Consider the following 20,528-nt stretch of genomic DNA (forward strand, 5'->3'; position numbering starts at 1 on the left):
TAAACATTGAGTAATCGGTGTAATTGGATACGCACCGCAGTGATCGCCACCCCCCCGTGCACCTTTTCCCGTATTCTGTATTACTGATCGGTGAGCCGAACCTATACCTCTCGGGCAGTGATTGCAAGCTCACGCACTCTTCCTCTCTCTTTTTTTTTTTTTTTTTTTCAATTCGACGAATACAATGTATATTTTGCTCGTTAATTTTTTCACGTTGGGAAAGGATTGATAATTTCACGACTGCACGAGCGAATAAAGTTTCATCCGAATCGCGAAAATTATAGGCTGTGCATACAATAACGTCACTTCGTAATTATTAACGTTGACGAAAAAGAAGAAAAAAAAAAAATCGACGTGCTTTATTTAATTGAAAGTAATGAGATGATGTCATGCATAAAATTGTAAAAACGTTGTGTGAAAATCTTATCGACAGCCGAAATTGCGAAAAAAAAAAATTCCAAACCCCATGATACACACGTCACCGTATCGCACAGTTCTGCGTAATTTAGGTATATATACTTGCCAGCCTGTGCAGAAAATCGAGATAATCTCAATTACCCCATTAGCGATCTCGTGGGGACCCAACCGTATTAAAATCACAATTACCAGTCCACCTCCCACCCGCGGCTTTTGGCTCTGCTTGCGCTGATTTTCGCGTGTTGTTACGACCCCCTTCCTGCCGGTGGGCATGCGCGCGGATTTTCGCCACCTTTACATACTGACGCACATAGATATATCATCCATACACCTAACCAGTGCAGACCGCAGCGCGAAAACCCGGGGAAAGTCGGGATTTGCTCTGTTCGCGCATTTGAGCAAGGGTATAATATATATACTCGACATCATTCAGGTAAGTGAAGCTTTTTTTTTTTTTTTTTTGTTTTAGCTGCGCGTCGACGGTGGCACTTTAATTCGTCAAAAAAGGAACGGCGATAATTAGCATCAAGTACCACCGACTCCTCTTTCCGCGTCTCTTGTTCACTGGTACTCTGTAAGCCCTTCCTCCCTACCTCTTCTGCCATTGTTGCCGTTTTGAAATGCAAATGCGCAGACAGAGTGCTGACGACGCGTATTATGGAAAATGCATCAGCACTGCGAAGTGTATACAATATATACGAAGCGCGTACGTATACCAATACATTACGATGGAGGAGAAAAAAGCTGCATCTCTCATTTTCAAGGTGCTTATTCGTTGAAGCTTTTCGTCATCGATCGGCCCCCGCTTCGGAGTATACCTGCAGTCGAGCGTACAAATATCAAAAGTTCAATCCGACTGGATTCGAAAAGCTTGTCGGATGGAAAAAACGAAAAAAGAGGGGGGGGGGGGTCGTTGTCGAAAGCTCGCAGTTTTTCGATTGGCCGTCGAATAGCGGATCGAAACGGCTACTGCACCCACCCGTGGATGTATATACGTATATATGTATGTGTGTACACAGTGGCATAGGCCGGCAATTACCTAAATGGTCGGGTAAACAATATCCGCGCGTTTGCCGGGAGTTAAGAGCGCCCTCCCCCACCCTACCCCCCTTGTGGGTGCAAACAGCCCCGATTTTCCCATCTACCAGCCCTTTCCGCCACGAGATCCCATGCATATACGTATATACTTGTGTTTTTGCTCCCCGTATAATCGGTACATCGAGTTGTTTTCTCACGGCGTATCACCCACAGATGCAGCGCGAACGAGTCATATCGAAATCGTCTTGCCAATGCGAGCTGCGACCCTGTGTTCGTATAGCCATGAGATTGATGCGATTTATTCCTCCATTTTTTTAAACTCGCGATGGAGCCTTACGAGGACGTCGTTTGACTCGGTGGTGCTTTGCCGTTGTGTCAGCGCATTTATGACGCAGTGGGGGAGGGCGGCGTGATGTATTCGGATCTCAAAATGCAGCCGATCTTCCAAGATCTATCCGTACGAGGTCCCGAGACCGTAAGCTCGAGCCAGTCCTCGGGAGGAGACAACCGCTCTCGTCGCAGGTGAGCACCCCCCCAGTGTATAACACACACACGCGTGGACGTCAGATACCACCCGAGCGTCAACATCATCGGAGTCTGACGTCGTCGTCGATACACCTACATCCATCCACCTGTACAGAGAGAACACAGCCCCGAGTCAACAAGCTGCATAACAAGGTGCCTCGTGCATAGCGCCCCACCCCCCCAAGACGTACCCTTATACATCCACCCGCGTAAACGGTACGCCGTACAGGTACACGTGCACCTGTGTGTGTGTGTATACTCTTACGGTGTGTACACGGCAAGGCGGACAAATCAAAGACAAACCACTTTAGCCGACGATAGCGTGAAGGGGGGGCTATACATGGCAGCAGATCGGAGGGATGAAGAGCCTTCCCCCTCCTCCTTATCTGGACCCTACCCCCTCCTCGCGGTGGGTATCGACGCCCCTTCTTGCGCTATCGGTCCCTCTTTCTGTGCTCCATTCCGTGTGTGTGTTTTGACGAGTCAAAGGGAGAGAGAGAAAGGGATGAAAGTCCCTGTGGGATAGCTCTGTACGGCGCGGATGACCTCCTCTCTCGCGAATGTGAGCTAAAGCTTTTAGGGGGTGTACTTTTACAGCGAGCGACCAGCTCATTGCGCGAGGTTTGATCGCTAATCGACATGGATACATGGAGCAAGGTTAGGGTGAGAGATGTTCGTGGTCACAGTCTTACCAATACTCTGTCACCTGTAAGCTCAAGAGCTCAAAAAGAAGGTATCAATAGATAATAGATTCCCGTCTCTCCACCTCGTGGGGCATTAATTAGCCATCGCCATCCCTACAAAGAGCGGAGGCTCTAAAATGTTAAGGGGCGCAAAGTGCCGCAACTACTCGTTTAACGCAGGTGCCCGCGGTGCTGCATTGCAGAATCTCTGAGCGTCGACCCACAATCCAGCCAGCAAAATTTAAACGTCCCCCGCCTTTAGCCCTCGGCCGCGCCTGTGCCACCTAATGCCTCCTCCAAAGCCAGCTAACTACCGTAAGCTCGCCCGAGAAAAGCTAGACGCCGCGGCGTATCTCTCGGCTATACACATCACGCGTCCGTACCTATATAAATACACGGAGAGCGATATCTGCTCCCCCCCCCCATAAAAGCCTCGTTGGTTGATTGGCCGAGCTTTCCCGTCGAGCTTGCTGGCCACGCCCAAGCCGAGGCGTAGACCCGAGCGCCCCGTTGGACGAGGAGCGCGATGCCGCGCGCGCAACAACCCCCACCCCCCACCTTTACCGTGTGTGGGTGCAGTGCTTCCCTCCGCGTAAACACTGGTGCTCGTAGTCGCCCGCGGAACAAGAACCTAAGCACCAGCACCGGCTGGCTATCCTTGCTCCGGGGGCCAGCACCACCCAAAACCTCCTTGGCCTCCCACCCTCTCTTCCTCTTTTCTCCCTGCACGCTATATTTTTTCCCCCCCCCCCTTTCCACCCTCGCGCGCGCGTGTTCCGATCTCTTGGCCTCGGAGACTAGCTGACGATGTTGTTGATCTCGGGCCGGTGCTCGCCGCCGCTCGTCTCCTCGACGGACGCCGGTTCGCGCTTTTTCCACCGACTCGAGCAAAGTGCCGATCGTTGAGTGACAATAAGTGCCCAATCGTGTATCATTGAGTACAATTGGTCGGAATATGGCATTGGTGGTGATAGCGACGCGACCGTGAAACGGCGACAGTCGCCGGTAGACACGTGCACAATAGTATACATAAGCTCCCCCCGCGATGACAGGAGCCAGTGTAAGGAACCGCGGGTGCAGCCTCGAGTAGTTTGTTCGTTCGTTTGTCGTACACTCGCGCCCAAGGGGATGCAGGAGACGAGAGCTCTGAGGACGATGTCGCCGGCTGTGGGCGACGTGGCGGCCGAGACGCGCCTCGTCCAGCACGTGGTGCCGCGAGTGAGGCCGGCCGAGCCCTTTGGTAGATACGAGCACCCACCGAGGCACCGCCCGACGCTCGGCAACGGGACTACCACTACTGCCGAGGTTGTGACTAACGGGGGGGTGCGAGTCGAGGAGGACAGCGAGGACGAGGGAGCGTCCAAGGGGAGGCGGGTGGACGAGGACGCCGAGGAGGAGGACGAGGAGCACCACGAGCCGGGGCGACGGAGGGCAGAGGTGGAGGACGAGATCGAGGTGGACGTTTGCCGGGAGGACGATGAGGGTGAGAGCAACCCGAGCAGCCCCGTCGACTTGACTGCCACGTCGGGGCGATGCGGGCCGGAGCAACAGCAGCCCCCGAGGTCGTCGGGTAGTGGTGGCTTGACGAACGGCACCGGGCGCCACTCACCCCTGATGATCGGGGGCAGCAATGGCGGGGTCGCCCATCCGCACGGGCCGTCGAGTCTGGTGGGCGCCACTGCTGCCAGGAGCCTGGCCAACTCGGGGGGCATAGTGGCTACGACGACGACGAACTCGGTGCAGGGGAACAAGCGCGGATTGGCCTTCTCGGTGGAGAACATACTCGACCCGAACAAGTTCACCGGGGGCAGGGTTCACCTACCTGGCAGACTCGCCCACCGAAAGAGGAGGCACAGCGGCAGCTTTCACGAGGGTAATCACAGGATGACTGTGCAGTGGCTTTGAGAGAACTTTTTTTCTTTTTTTTTTTTTTTCTTTCTTGTCTTTCATCTACTTAGTCGAGGGTCGGACGGGTTAGCCAATCCAATAATCGGGATCACGTGCCGCGAGCTTAACCACGCGCTGACATCTAAAATCAATTAAAGGGAAAAGAGGAAGAAAAAGAAATCCACGTCCCTGTAGCGTACGACCAAACAGCTAGACCGAAAGGCGAGAACATATAAAGATCCGCAAAAAAAGAAAGGAAGGAAGGAAGGAAGGAAGGGGGGCGTTTTGGGCACGTTTCCTCGTTTCTAAATTTAGAAGCGCAGCCCACGGGTGCAAAGGATCTCTGGCAGCTCCGTCGGCCTCTCTCGCGAGATATATTTGCCGCGCGAGCTTGTGATGTACCATAAAGTGCGGCGACGGCGAGTTGAAAAGGATGACAGCCGCAGTGATGTAGACGTTCCCTTGGCCGAGCCAACGAGCGATTTTCCCCGAGGTGCCCCCGTCTTTTTTCCGTACTCGCGCTAATTGTGGCCTATTCGTTGAGATTTTTTTGCCAGCTTGGCCATCCATCCACGTGTGGAACGGTAACTGCCGTCGGGTCGCGAGTGGGGCTCGAGCTTAATTTATTTAAACACCGGTTCGGGTGTACTCGGAAAAAATATTGGAGCATCGCGAATTATTTGGGGCTTACGTTAAACCATCACCGATTCTTGATCGGAAACAATGTCACCTAAAACGCGTTGCTCAACATCCCTCCGGTTACGATAGGCCCGGGGGTTGGGGTGGCGCTACAATTAATCTTACAGTGGTGCGCGGTACCAACGCGACGTTAATTTTCACGTCGCTGACCGGCTGTCGTCGACCCCATACACTCGCGCACACGCATTGTAACCCCCCCGCACACGTGGGTGTTTTGACAAGAGGACTGTACCCGAGGAAGCTCGGGTTTAGGTAATTCGCTCGACGAAAGCCGTCTTTTGCGTTTTGTGTTTTCTTTACCCCACCCCACCCCTTCCTTCCTTCCTCTATACCGCGCGACGATGGTTTTAACGTTGAAGAGAGTTGGCTTTCGAGCGGTGAAGGATGTTGGCTGCTTTGAGAAGTGATGATACCGACGAGAGAGCGGGCGGTGTTTTGTTTGCGCGCCCGGGATGGGGGGGCTGCCGGGGTAATTAATGAGATTGCGGGGCTTCGAAAAAAAACCAAGGACTGCTTGGTTGGTAAAAATTTAGTGGAGCCTTGCTACTTTTTTTTTTTTTTTTTTTTTTTTTTTTTTTTTTTTTTTGGGCTACTTGTGCTTTTTGTACAGCGGCTTGAGTTTTTTTTTCTACAACAATCGATAAAGGGAAACTATCTCCAGGTCATTGAAAAAAACTGCAAAAGTCTCGAAAAGACTCATTTATAGCCATGTTAACAGTCTCTCAAAATTCACACAAGACTTCTGATGGGTTAAAAGTCTTCCAAAATCTAAGAAAGTCTTGACAAAATTTTGGACCCACTCCCAAACATTAAACGTTAAAAATAAATACATACATATCCTCTCAAAGTAGAGCAAGACGACTATTTCTAAAATCGAATTGGCAACAACTTTTCGTGAGCTCGAGTTCGTTGCAAAATATTTAAAAACCCATTAGAGGCCAGTGAAAGAGGATCCAAGTGAGCCGTCAAAAGATTGCACAAACTGCCAAGTGAAAAGTCCCGCTAAACAAAATGGCCATTGTTCTCGAGGTGCACGTACCATTAATCCACACCCTGGCAAACACAGCAACTAATAGCTCGGCGCTATTACCTCGAAATTTTCAAATCTATAAATGTAATACCTTGGAAAAAAAGAAGAAATAAAGTAATCCTTCGTCACGGATTTTAGGTATATTTTCAACTGGCAGCAACGCCCCCCGTTGCAACACCAGCGTCGATGCCAAAAAGGCAATTCTTCGAATTAGTAGCAGTATAGTGACACCACTTAGAACCGAGACAAATAGCGCCGCGAATTTATACTTCCTCCGCACAAATAACTGGCGGGGGTGCGAGGACAGATATCACTTCGCGCGAGCGCGTGACGATGATAACGCCTAATCGTCCCTCCTCTCTCTCGGCTTCTTCTCATTCGTCTTTGCTCGTGTATACGTGTTAGCAAAGGGGCTAAAAACAGAACGAGTGTGCGCTGGACTCTGAGGGACACTGGCGTTCAACTGAGAAAACGTCTTAATGACGGTGATGGTGTCTCGGAGCTATGATGCTGGGAAAACAAAAAGCTCGACTTACCGGGGCAATTAGGCCCGTTGAGCCTTAGTTCCGTTTTTTGACGAGTGGATCTTGCTTTTTTACCCACTTTTTAGAAAACGCATTCATTTACAAACAGCTGCACCGATTGATATCGAGTCAGATCGCAACCTCGTATTTTTCAACAACAAATGGCACTCTGTGGTCAATTGAAATTTCGGTACTTTCGGTCATCTGACTTTGGTAATATTTCAAAATGTTGAATTTTCTTTTTCGGCAATCAATGGCCATACTTAAAAATAGACGCTTCATTGGCCGATTTCGTAATCGTTAGCCAACACGATATGGATTTAGAAACTCGGCTCCGTGGAACCAAGCGGCATAAATGTCTCGGAAGCTCGCTAAACGGAATCTCTTTAATGATTCTTTTAATAGTTCGGCCCGAGAAATTTCAAACAATTAGGCGCGTCATGCGTCCGTCGTCTATGTTTAGGCGAGAGGACGATTTCTCGCTACGCGTTGCTAGGAAGGAAAAAAAAAACGAGTGATACGCTTGGTAGTATTTTCGCGCTCGCAAAATCGGTGAATTGGAGGGTGCGGTTTTGTAAAGTGCGCCGTTTCATTATCTCAATTAATTTATACGGCCGCCGTGCAGAGGCGCTCTTTGAAGTTTTGCGTATTTGTTTTGAGAGTGGGTGTAATGGAGGCTTATATACATAGAGAGATGGGGAGTCGTGTCTTTGCGATTGTGTATATATACAACGTTGAGGTACCCCTGATTTTCGGACTAATTTGCGAGCTTCGAGAAATAGCTTCGGTGGTTTCGAAAATTTTTTTCGGGCCAAGAATTTTTTAATTGGCGTGCGTGAGCGCGCTTGGAAGAGCCGGGTGATCGCAGTAATGGGTTGGGTAAATTAGGCTACTGTTTGGGGCTTTTTCGAAATTATTTTTCAACCAGTGGCTGTCGCGTCTCTTTATTTGATTTGGCTAGCAGCTGCTGGAGTATATACCGGCAGAGTGAGATTTTTCAAACGGTATTTATTTTTGTTTTATTGTCATTTAATATGTTTTTGTAACAATAACACCCACGTATAAATTTGATTATTAAAAATTAATACATCTTGTCTTTTTCAGAGTGTATAAGGTACAGCTCTGAGTTTTTTTTGAAAAAAAGATACTATTTCAGATTTAAAAGTAATTTTTTTTTCCTCATGAAAAAAAGTCGAGGCATCGGTAAGAAATTTCGTTGAATCAAATTGAACCAAGAGAATTTTCTTTTGATGGTACACTTTTATTATAAAAATAACAATAGCACCTTTGCCGCAAAAGTAAAGATAATACGTATCGAAAACTGATAACCAAAGATAGTGCCTTTTTTAATCAAAGTATCGAAATTATCGAGATGCAATAAATCACCAATAATCCAACAATTTTTTCCAAAAAACAGTAAAATGAAAACGCAATGGGCGTTTATTTCAATCCACATCTTCCCTTAGGAGTACCTTGGGAATCCCATTCGGAAAAAAGGCACTACTACAAGTCCAAAAGCAAATAAAACAATCAAGTTGGGTAAAAATAATTACAGCCACAAGCACGAGATAAGACGTATACGGAAGAGAGCTGTCAAAGCGTGACGAATCATCGGTCCAATCTGCGCCCAGCAGCCCCTTATCCTCGTCTTGGTCCACACTTACGTAATAACACAATAGTTGTCCTTCCCTCCATCAGCTCCACCAAAGCTCCTATACCTAGAGACACGCACACCCATCATTTATACACGGACGATCGGCTATTATTTCGTCGTTTAGCGCGCCGAGGGACTCTGTGCACTCGATCGCTCCGTTTTCCGTGCCGATTCGTCGACTGATTGGCCGATCGCACTCGTAATTGATGAAAGCACGGTTCCTCTTACATGCTCGCGCGAAACGCCGAGCAAAAGTAAAAAACAAAGTTCCGATCGGTACACGGGGTCCTTAAAAAACTCGGAGCTCCATCCCCGAAGTGCTCGAAATCACCCTTGCCGAAATTATCTCACGCTCCGAGGGTGTATACGTAAGGGAAAAATATAGGTGCACTGAAAAAAAGAAAAAAAAAAAAAAAACGTACATCCATATCCTTGGCGTACAGGGAGGCGAGAACATATTATACATATCAGGAATTCCGCGTGCTACGAGCCATCAATCATATCGGTCGGCCGCAGCGCTTCCCTATTAAAACTGCATCAGGGGTCGAGAGAGAAAATCCATTTCGAGTTTCGGCTCCGATCCCACGTATAGGTATACATCATCGTTAACTGCACGCACGCGTACATTTACGCACAAGAGTTACCTATACGCACACACACATAATCGAAATCCGACGGAATAACACAGAGAGAGAGAGAGAGAGAGAGAGCCGGGCTAGCTTTGGTTGTTATGATAATCGCACGGCACATCGGAGTCGCGTCGCGCCAAGCCGCCCAGAAAATTGGCTCTCTGCATTACAATGACTTTCCTCCGCACACCCCCTGCTCCGCCAACACCGTGGCGTCAAGTCGATTCGCTCATCTGTGTGTTTCTGCGTATGTTGGTGTGTATATGTATGGTGTCGTGGTATACGCGTTGTTGGACCTGCGTCTGGCGCGCACTTTTGTTTCTAGTAAATTAATTTGTTGACAACCATTGTGGCGTCCGAGGGGAGTGAGCGATCGCTGGGTGGTACTTTGCATAATTTTTTTTTTTTTTTTTTTCGCAATTGCAAACGCGTTTGTCTTTAACTGTACCATAAAGCATCTCTATTTGACGAAAATTGGCGTCGTTGCGAGTTTCGCGTTACGCGTGTACTGTAGTTATACAAGTACAGCGAGTGTCGGTGTTTTAACGTTTTCATTGTTTATCGTTTAATTGGGTGTGGGAGTGCACGCGGATTACTATTGATTCGACTCGATGCTGATTGACACTTTGCAGGTACAATTAAATAATGCAGGGAATTGGCTATTTGATCGATGATTTGGTCGACTCGTTTGACAATATATACTCGCAAACTGGTGCTCGTTTGGATGAAAGGCAATTGATCGATGCTGGAAGTAATGGTATTTTCAAAAGGGCAAAGTTAATTGTTTACGGAAACGATGGTTTTTTGTTTTTTTTTTCTATTTGATATGACAATAAACACAAAAAAAGTCTCACGTCGTACCTTGTGACCTTTTATTTATTTTTTTTTTTTTTGTCAATCCTTCAAAAGAGCCATTTTATGAAGAAAAAAAAAAAAAAAGCCAAAAACACACGTCGCGGGCGACAGAAACGCAAAAAAGTGTCCCTCATGAGCGGCACCCTGATTCAATCCAAAGTAAAAGCTAAATGAAAATCCTAGCAGATCAAAGCCCTTTTTTTAAAAGCGCGTCCCAAGTCGCGTCGGCTCCATCAGGCTCGAAACTTCTCCCGGGCGTTTAACATAATACCCGTGGCACTTCCATTACTTGCACCATTGCACTTTTGCGCAACCCCCAACGGGAGCCCAACGATAGTTCCACTCTCCCACGAACGCTAAATCCTTCGGTGTCCTCCTCCTCCTCCTCCTTCTCCTCGTCAACGCAATTTTCTGTCTCGTTTGTAGTGTCGCACTTTCGACCACCCCCAACCCAACCCCCCCCCCACCCCACCACCGCTTTCCTGATCGCACGGGTACAATGGGTCCTTCCCTTCACCCCACGACGCTCGCTCGATTCGAAAGCACTCTTGGAACATTCCTCGCTGGTAATCGCATTAAAAAACAATCTGAGCGCCCCCGATAGAAGGATTTAGGCCCGAGTTTAGTTTCTATGTGTTTGGACGATTAATCTGTTCGACTGCCTAATTGGCTATTGGATTTTAGAAATTGCCTCGTCAACTACGGACTTTTGTCGTTGTATCGAATCAACTTTTGCGTCAACGTATATGTACTTTTTTTTTTTTTTTTTTTTTTTTTTTTTTTTTGTAGAAGTTGGCTTACAATGTTTACCGAGTACGGCCAGTTGGAGCAGTTGGTAATAAGATAACAATGGGTGTTTAATTAATTTTTGCTTATGAAAATACATTCTCAAAGCTTGGTTTTTTGTACCAAAAAGTCAATGAGACTTTATCGACGGTTTTCTTGTGCTTAAGAGCCCGTCGAACGGGATAAAGTGTGATAATTGGCTCTTTCCCTTTGACGAGATTATACTTTCCTTGCGCGTCAATTTGAGAAAAGGAGAGAGAGAAGGAAAACACCAGCAAGGAATCCTCGGCACGTGACCTGCAGCCTCGTTACGTTCAATCACATCACGTTTTCATCGTTATCCCCGACAAGATTAATGATTCCTTCGTCGCCCAGAGACTCTTTGTCCGCGTGTCTGTTTTTTTTTGTTCGCGGGAAATATATGATTTTCCGATCGCTCGAGATATATTGATCTCCATTTGCTTGTGTTTATTTGTTGGAAAAATTCACTAGTTCATCCCTGTATTGAACAATTTACTTTTCCAACCACACAAAGCCCGGATATTTACATGATTGTCTTATCGGAGCGTTAAACTCGAGTTCAAGTAAATCAACATTCAAGCCGATCATCAAATCATATACAGTCTTCCGCACATCCGGTCATTGAATCATTTAATTTGGCACATTTTCCACGTGCACATCCTCAGACGCTCGACTGAATAAAATGGCCAACCGACCGGAGACGAAGCCAAAACATGATTTGTACAATTCTCAAAAACTGACTGTCCAATTGGTTCGAATGGCTTGAAAAATATTGTTCTAAAAACAACCCACGATTGACACAGTTGAAATTATCTCTGCACACACGGCCCCAATCTGTTTTTTTTGTTCCCACATATACTCTTCAAAAAAAGAAAAGAAAAGATGTAATCTACGAAACGAGCAAACGAAACCATATGCGAAATCGCACCTTCTTCGGCAGAGTACGAATATCCAACGACAAAAAGCATCGCTGTTTACACGAGGGGCCTCCCTGAAAACGCATCCCGGCACTTACACACACACCCAAACCGCGACAATGGGACGGGGGAGGGGGTCATCCTTATTTGCTCTCGCGCTTCGAACGAAAGTCCCCCGCGGGCGCGTTTTCTTCCCGAGGACCCATTCTTTCCCCGACAATCGGGAGGAAGCGTTATAGACGCTCGGGAGAGCGGAAATCGTTTACCGTCGCGCAAACACTGGCAGGGGTGGAGGGACGCGCGTGTGTGCGTAGACCAGACGCACGCGACGAGGGACTTATTGACGCGCGCCGATTACGCGCAAGCTTTGTGAGGCAGTCGAGTCGTGAAACTCGCTCTAAACGCATTAATTTTGCGCTTTGGCGCGCGACGATTTCATCGTATGTGTGTATATACGTGCACGTGGTGACGGTGGCTCTTGTCCCACGAGAGATTGTTTGAGGCCGCTCTTGTGGCGCGACGAACGAGGGTTTGGGCGAGTACGAGCGGTTATTTTTTTTTTTTCGATCTAAAAAAAATGTAATTAATTTCAGTTGCAACCGGAGACACGGGTACTCGAGTTTCGGAAGAAATGACAATCATAACATTAAGAAGAAGGAGGGGAGCGGGCAAACCGGCCGTACAGCCATCGTATCTCGAGGCTGTAATTGGATCGGTGGGTGATCCCGGCGCGATATAAATTTCGTCCCGGTGAGAGGTTACATCCACTTTGCGCGCGTAATTACAAATTATAGCTCGAGGGCGCGCCCGTGGTTGGATATTACGTGGCGGGGATGATGCTTTCGTCCCGTGACAATCGCGAAAACTTGAGTTACGGGCAATCATCTGTTTCTACTCCTCCCCTCCGTACCTTGTACATCTTCAAAAACGTCCATGGCGTGTTTTCGTGACTATGGCGAATAGTTTACCCGTTGGAGCATCGTACACCGGATAACAACTTCGTTTGATCAAGTTTCGTATCTCGTGAAAAAAAAAAAAATTAATTCAACGAAAATCCCCGTATCGGGGGCATACAAAACAAAACAACGCCTCTGTGGGAAATAAAAAAAAAAAAAAAAGATGGGCACGAGAGTCCGGATGGTGTCCACATTACGCAAGTCAATTAGAAGCAATCAATCGACGCCCAGGTGTATAATCAGCCCGAGCTTGGAACAAAGACTCCCCCGGAACGCGGGTAGAAGCTCGAAGGACGAAAAAAAAGGCAAAAAATAGAATGCAAAAGAAGCAAAGCGCGTATCGGAAGAGGGAAAAAGAGGACTCGGCGTTGCAGGACCTCGTACACACACACGTGTATGGAAGAGCACAAGAACTATTGCGCGCTAACGAGATACAAATCCCATTACGTCGTGAACCTACACTCGCTCGCTCTTTTCTATAAAGAGCCACGCACACTTGTATCCTCGCTATAATGGACACGTGCATACACGTCGATATTCCGGGTAATCTGCGTTCCCGGTCTCCTTTAGCTTTTTAACGCTGTGCCCAGCTTCTTTTTCTCCGCTTGTGTGCCGTCGGTTTGCCGCTCGTATGGTCCCATTCCTACGTGTTGTTGGTGTACATGTGTAGGCGTCGCGTGTCGGGACGACCCCTCGGAGACTCGGGGAATAAACGTACCCCGGGACATCTGCGCGCACTGATTGAATCTCCTATACACGAGCTCTATCCCGTATCCCCGTGACGGAGGTTGCGCGTGTGTACACACAGAGCACGTAAGAAAAGAGGGACAGGTTCCAACTGTTGTCTATATATACGGTCCTTGCGCGGAAGTGGTCGATTGATGTACGCGTATAATCGTCGATTGGCGTGTACATTCGATTCGATGGGATCGGGTGGTTTCGGCTGAGCTCGGCTTTGATTTCAATTTGCCCGCTAATGGGTGGGAAATGAGGGCGATCGATTCGAAGGGGATTAAGTCGGCTCGACCCCTTTGGCTTGCCGGAAACTTTTATGATTACATCACCCGGGAAACGGCGATTGAGCAATCATCCCTTGATCTTCATCGCTCCTCGTTGCGCTTGTGTACTTAAACCCAATGACAAACATTACCCTCGAGATGGAATGATTATCAGCTAATGTTCAATTTTTACAATTTTTATCACAAGTACCTACACTGATGTTTACTATATATATTTCTGTCCAGCAATCAAATGGCCAATATTAGGTTGCCAAAAGTAAAAAGTAGTTTTTATTTATTGTTTTCGTTTTTTTTTTTTAGTGTACGGAATACAGTACTGGTTAATATACATGTGGGAGTAAGAATTCCTCGTTTGGTTGTTTCAGATGGAGACTCGCGAGGCGAGTACGCCAGTGGCCAAGAGGACGAAGCGGGGACGCCCGACCACCTCGACATGGACGTGGACGAGGACGGCCTAGATGAGGACGACGACGACGACATCGACGTTCGCACCACTGCCTCGGACCAGCCCGACAACGATGGCTCGAATCTCGTCCACGACAGCAACGCTTCCACGTCGTCCAACTGCAGCGCCAACGGCACCACGAACAACAACAATCACAAGAAACGCCTGTCCGGCTCCCTGTCCTCCTCGAGCGGGCAAAACCAGTCGGGCCAGAGTAACGGCACCAGTGGGGGTGGTGGTGGCAGCGGTGGGGGCAAACCCAGGCGAGCCCGAACGGCCTTCACGTACGAGCAGCTCGTGGCCCTGGAGAACAAGTTCAAGACCACCAGGTACCTGTCGGTGTGCGAGAGGCTGAACCTCGCCCTGTCGCTGTCCCTGACGGAGACGCAGGTCAAAATATGGTTCCAGAACCGCCGGACCAAGTGGAAGAAGCAGAACCCGGGCCTCGACGTCAACAGCCCGACGGTGCCCACGACCCCGCCCCATCCTACCCCCTACGGCCCGGCCTTCCTCTTCGCCGCCCATCCCCACAGTCACGCGCATCCCCACGTCCATCCTCACCCCCACGTGCACCATGCCCACGGGCCTCCACCCCCACCGGGCTACTACCACCACGGGCCACCCTACGGGCCACCCTCGGGACCAACTTTCTTTGGTCACCACCTGACACCCACGACCCCGGTCTCGGTGGGGGTGGCCACGCCGCAGGCAGCCACGCCGACGAGCAGCGCCGGGTTGGGCTTGAGCCAGACTGCCGCCGCCATCTCCGGGACGGGGCACTCGCACGGGCACCCCCACGCGTAGCGTATCCAACCTGTGCGTGTCGTCGTGCCCGGTTGGGCCAAGTCCAAGGAGTAAACTGTTGTTGTGCACGGCGTTGGTGATTAAATTGTACATAGTGTGGGAAGTGCCGGAGGGATGCGACTGGTTCGAGTGACAGTGGGGTTGTTTTTTTTTTTTTATCATTACTATTATTGGTTACCTTGGGCCTTGGGACGATTTTGATCCATACGATTGGGTACCGGAGAGCTCGCGATTGGAAAAATTTTTTTTTGTTTGTTCGATTTTGCGTGACAAATGTGCAATAAGTCATATGGGTACCTATATTTGTTTTTCAAGCCATACACGTAATCGTAACGGTGAAAACTTGATCCGCTCGCGGCATATTGCACCACGAGAAGGCCTCTTTATGAATTACTTTGGACAATTTGTGAATCGAGAATCGATCGACTGGCAAAACTATAGCTTTTTAAGCAAAAATTATAAATACACCAAATATTATACATACAATATACTCGTGAGACAAAAAAAAAAAAGAAAACAATTTTGTTTGTAAAATATGCGCTTATAGGTGTACGAACGATCCAAAGACTCGGCTTATTCTTGCGAAAGGAAAGGCCAAATGGCGAGAGTCGCGCTTGAGTGTATTTATCATTATAGCGACGATCAAGCCATCGGGAAGATGATGCAGTTATTTTTTATTTTAGTGTTCGTGCGGACGGTCACTTTCGAGCGACGAGCGCGTGAGTCTGTGATTATCTACGTTTCTCTCTCTTTTGTAAAAAAAAAAAAAAACGCCAAAAATGCGCTTGAAAGGATCACGTGTTGAATGTGTAATTTAATCCCCTTCTACACCTACACTGTAATTGAGACTATAAAAACATCACCAGCTTTTTTCACACTCTTCCTCTCCAACTCTCCATTTGATTTGGTAGAAATGAGCATCATTTTAACAAATTCGGCCTTGATGTTTCATACTCCATCGACTTCGATTCATCGAAAGATCTGACAAAGATTTCACTTCAAACAACATTTTGTTAATAACATTTGGTAAAAAAACAACGTCATCCTTTTAACGCAAAATATTATCATAATATTACAAAAACTTGAGAATATTTAAAATGAAAGATACATTTCTATGAAATCAAAATAGTCTAATCAACATGTAATTAATAAAATCTTGAAGTGTATGTAAATATACATAAACTTTGCAATCGATACGAAACCTTTGTAAAATAGCTTATACGTTTAACAAACGCACCCTATGCACTTGTAACATTGTAAATATTAAGATTGTGCACATACGTTTGATCACGAGAGCTTATTATTTCGAGATGACATTGTTGAGACACGAAAAGGCACATACATATGATGTACTGTTTGATTTCCCTCGATTTAATTGCGCTGAATGTACCTATGTGCGAAAAAAAAAAAAAAAAACTTATCCTAATTTCACTGCGACTCCATCGATTATTTGGCATCATACACGATTGCCATTACTATATTTGTATAGCAAGGAGGAGGAGGAGAAAAAAAGACATATTTTATAGACGATTGATTTGATTAAACGAACGAAACCAACAAAAGGTGTCTCTGTGTTTCACTCCCCATGCACCCGAGACGAAAATACCCTCCTCCCCGCAGCCGTCACGCGGTCGCATATCCGGCACCCCGGTGTTGAAATCCGCGAGGCGTGTCCAAGGGGGGGGCCATCGCAATTTCGGGCCCGTTTAATCGCCCGCGGTAATCCAGGGCTCCGCGCTGTGTTTGCAAGGGGCGTTTAGCGAGTGCTTCTCCGATCATTAGTCGGACGAGTGGGGTCGGACAAACGGGGCCGCGCACAGGCTCCCTCGGAGCCGATACGCTCGACTCGCGGAGGACAGTCGAGCTAGGGAAAACTGCTCGCGAATTCGCTTTGACGGTACCCCGTGTTCGTGACGAAATTAGAAGCTCCCGATGCGCGCGTGTTTGCACTTATATACGGTTGGCCCGCGGACACAGGGAATCCCAAAGTTGGGCTCTCTTTCGGGTCGGGTGGACTCTGCGGATGGCCGGTTTCCCGCTAACCGAAGAACTGCAAATTGGGGTTTTATTTATTTAGGCGGGAGGTGGGGATCCCGGGATTTTCGAGTTCTTGTCGCTCGACGAGGCGGGTTTCGTGGCTTTGGCCAAACTCGGGCACTGCAGGCGAGCTGGTTTTACATTGGAAATTTGGATGAACGGTCATGGCCATTATCTCGATGCCAATTTTACTGCGTTTTTTCCAAGTAAGTATTACATGGGGCTGCATTGTGTGCAGATTTTTGTACGAAAATACTATACATGCTGATGGGACATTAAAAAAAATCAGATTTACTGGTTGCTTAGCGCAATCACGAAGCTCGTATAAATTTCAACTATATTGGCGAGGGCTAGCAAAAATGTGTCCTTGTCCCATACACATTTTCTTACTTGATGCTTGTGATTTTATCGTCAGTTTTGAGTCGTTCCTTTTGCAGTACGAGCACACGAACCACAGCTTGTGTCATTTGATTGAGAAAATCTTTGCTCTACCAACTGCGCTGTTGAGTCGAACGATCACATCCTCAAGTAAGATGCTTTACAAGATTATATCCAAACTTTTTATTCGCATATGAGCTTCTAATTGACTTTACTCTACATAATAGTCTTGTCAAGAGAGACGGTAAAAAAACTACTGTAAAGCCCGAGAGGAAACGTAAAGTGACTTTGAAGTGAAAATTGTAATTCAACGTAGCTGCAGAACCAGATCATCCTTGGACCGAGCAATCGCGCGGAGATCGAAAAAGCGCATCGCCGCGGAAAAAAGCTCGACAAACGTATATATACGTATATATATGTATGCAGAGCTTTCGAATGGAGCGGTGGATGTCGGGGGATACGATTCCTATCGGCACTCCGGGACGAGGGAGCAGGGAGACAAAAGGAGCCTCTGCTTCACGGAGATTAGGCGTCTCTTTTCTCCCGGCGCCCTTATCGCTCTTTTCTCTTCCCCCTCCACAGCTTTTCGCTCCCCGCGAAGCACACTATATGGTGTCTCCTACAACAACGAAAAACTCCTCGAGGATTGGCGATCGTTCTCGCATCTAATTTTACGGGGTATTCTCTTCGTCTTGTAAAATTCACGGCCAAGACGAGAGAGATTTCTAAAAAGGATGATGCCAACGAATTCCAAAAGCTCCGTGCAACAATAACAAGTGGGTTGTCCCAGACACGCGTCGAGCAAAGCTAATCGGCGCGAGTGACCAGGGAGCCCGAAAACAAAAACACTTGACGCTTATAATAAAAGACACGCGGCCGCACGTGTACAAAACACAAAAGGCAGAGTCCCATCGATGCGTGTGGGTGGGGGTGGGGGGTGAGAAAGGCGATTCCCCCATGCCCCGCACGGCGTATAGCGACGATTCTCTCGAATTAATTCTTAAGAGGGGCGAAGGGGGCGACGGATTTGGAGAAGAGGACGCGGGGGGGTGCGAGCGGAGCGAGTGGAGCGTGAAATAGCCCCAGTGGTGTGCGCGCTTGGCTCTCTTTTGCCGCACGACGGCTCTCCGAGTAAGTGGGAACCTCCACTGGCTGTACGGACGAGTTTTCGACGGCTAATTTTTCCTCCGTCCCACACGGTGTCTTTGGTTTCTTCATTTTTTCTCTCCCCCCCCCTCCCTCCCCCCGCTCCATGGTATCGTCAAGGGGCGGGGGAAAAGTGTCACGAGCGGTGTCGTTTGCCTTCCAGCTATAGGAAATATTTCGGGATAACGAGGTGTATATTACGTACAGCCAGGGATACGGGATACCCCGGGGATGGAGGATCGTGTCACCGGACCCGCGCTTATTAGAGAGGGGCTTATAAATGATTTTGAGAAAAATTTTTTCTTCTTTTTTTTTCCCCAACCGATGCTTACTTTGTCGGAGAGTTGAGGAGAAAGTCGCGTTTGGCGAGCTCACGGTGAACGCGTAGAGTAAATGACGCAAAGCGATTGACAGAGAGAGAGTAGGTAGCGCAAGCGTTCGAAGCCTCTAGTCCGATAACACGCGAGGATTACTCTGTTGTTGAGGTCAGGTGGGGTAGGGGGGGAGGGCGAAGGCGTCGCGAGACTACTTGAGCGTATAATAGCCCTGATCGCTCCTTCCCTCTCTATTTGGGAATCTCCTCGGCGCACTTTGCCCCCTCCATTATCTCCATCGCTATGGCTTTCTCTCCGCTCTCTGTGGACCATCTCTTTCTTTCTTTCTTTCTTTCTTTGGGGGTCCGCGAGAAGATAAAACTCCGACCGAGCTTCTCAAACTTTTGTGTCTTTTTTCTGTATTGCTGCTCTCGATCTACCTTATTAAAAAAAAAAAAAAAAAAAAAAAAATTGTTTTAAACAGTTTGTTGTGATGGACACTATTTTACCTGTGTGAAAAGCTCGAAAATCCACCACCACAAACGTCAAGTACGCGTGGTAAAGACACACACACACACACGCATAGACATGCCGTGAAAACTCGGAAACAACATTACGAGGAGCGAACAGAGTCCCTACTCTCTCTCTGCAAGCGCACAACCCCGTGGAGACGCAGCCAAACACAAGACATTGATTTCACCGAGCTTTCAGCCTTCCTCCCCTCGCCGACTTTCAAAGGCTCGGAGGGCCGAGCTCCGGGCGCGTGCGTGTGTATATATACCCCTCATGCCTGCCTCTCTGTGTGTGCCGTGGGTCGCGACTCTCGTGGTTTGGACCGCGTTTGCAGTGGGGTGTGAGCTTTTTTTTTTTTTTTTCCTGCTCTTTACCCCTTTTTTTTCGCGGCAGTGGGTGCGGGAGAGGATTGATTTCGGAGCTGCGGTTTGGAACTCGCTGTTTAGCCATGCGTTGGTTGGATATACGCACACCGAGGCTGGAATCCCTCGACTCTGCTTGAGCTTGGGATTTTCAACGCGTCTGATGGTTTCATGCGTTGTTTATTAATTCTATGTCTTTGGTCTTTTCAGATATTCCGTGATTTCTCTGGGTCACTTTCACTATATCTCTGCCATGTGATCGAAAACAGTGGTGTCTTTACAGGTTTAAAAATGATACTTGCCATTTTGAACACTATTTCTTACGATGTTCAATGCCGAAGTTAATATCATTCGAAACTATTTTTTTGGTTACAGATGACTATAAAAATAAAACGATTCCGTTTTTCCCTTCCAAAAATCTAGACGATTTCTTTTTCAGTGAGGCTTTTATACGTATAATCACGATAAATGTACATATAGTTTTATACCCATAGCGCACAAGGTGACAGTTGATACAAGAAGGTCAAAGTAACAGATTATCCTCTGTAATCATCAGGTAGAAGGGATTATCGGTTACTTATTTCTCCGTTACAGAGCCAATTGCTCGGTACTCCTGATGAAGATGATATATCAAAAAATGTATTGAATTTTGTTCTCTGTGCCGTATTTTCATCAAAAACTTAATTGATAAACCGTACGGTTAAAAAATCACCGCTATCTATTTTTCATCAAATTCCTTACTCACTATATAGACTGTGTTTTCACAAATGTGGAGTAAAAGTGACTCCAGCAGCTCTGCTTTGGTCAATAATAATGTCCATTGTAACCGAGTGCGGGCAATGGCAGAGCAAGGATGTGGAAGAAAAGCGAAGCGGAGGAGGAAGAGACT

The 20,528-nt window shown here is 47.7% G+C and overlaps 1 protein-coding gene across 1 annotated transcript; it reads left to right on the top strand.

Annotated features, from left to right (window-relative positions):
• The first annotated feature begins 3,818 nt into the window (after window positions 1-3,818).
• Window positions 3,819-14,889, top strand: LOC106642515 (uncharacterized). The gene is made up of 2 exons (XM_014357326.2): window positions 3,819-4,536; window positions 14,006-14,889. Exons 1-2 carry the CDS (start codon window positions 3,819-3,821, stop codon window positions 14,887-14,889), a joined length of 1,602 nt encoding a protein of 533 aa, XP_014212812.2.
• Window positions 14,890-20,528: the final 5,639 nt, after the last annotated feature.

The sequence above is a fragment of the Copidosoma floridanum genome, unplaced genomic scaffold (genome assembly GCF_036245765.1).
Source record: "Copidosoma floridanum isolate Cflo_tuat_1 unplaced genomic scaffold, Cflo_Japanese_pri ptg000021l, whole genome shotgun sequence".
NCBI lineage: Eukaryota > Metazoa > Arthropoda > Insecta > Hymenoptera > Encyrtidae > Copidosoma > Copidosoma floridanum.

Bases quoted from the DNA above. Each gene is read 5' to 3' on its own strand.
- LOC106642515 (XM_014357326.2), top strand. From the start codon at position 3,819: ATGTCGCCGGCTGTGGGCGACGTGGCGGCCGAGACGCGCCTCGTCCAG. The intron at 4,537-14,005 runs GTAATCACAGGA...TGGTTGTTTCAG, and splicing joins CAGCGGCAGCTTTCACGAGG to ATGGAGACTCGCGAGGCGAG.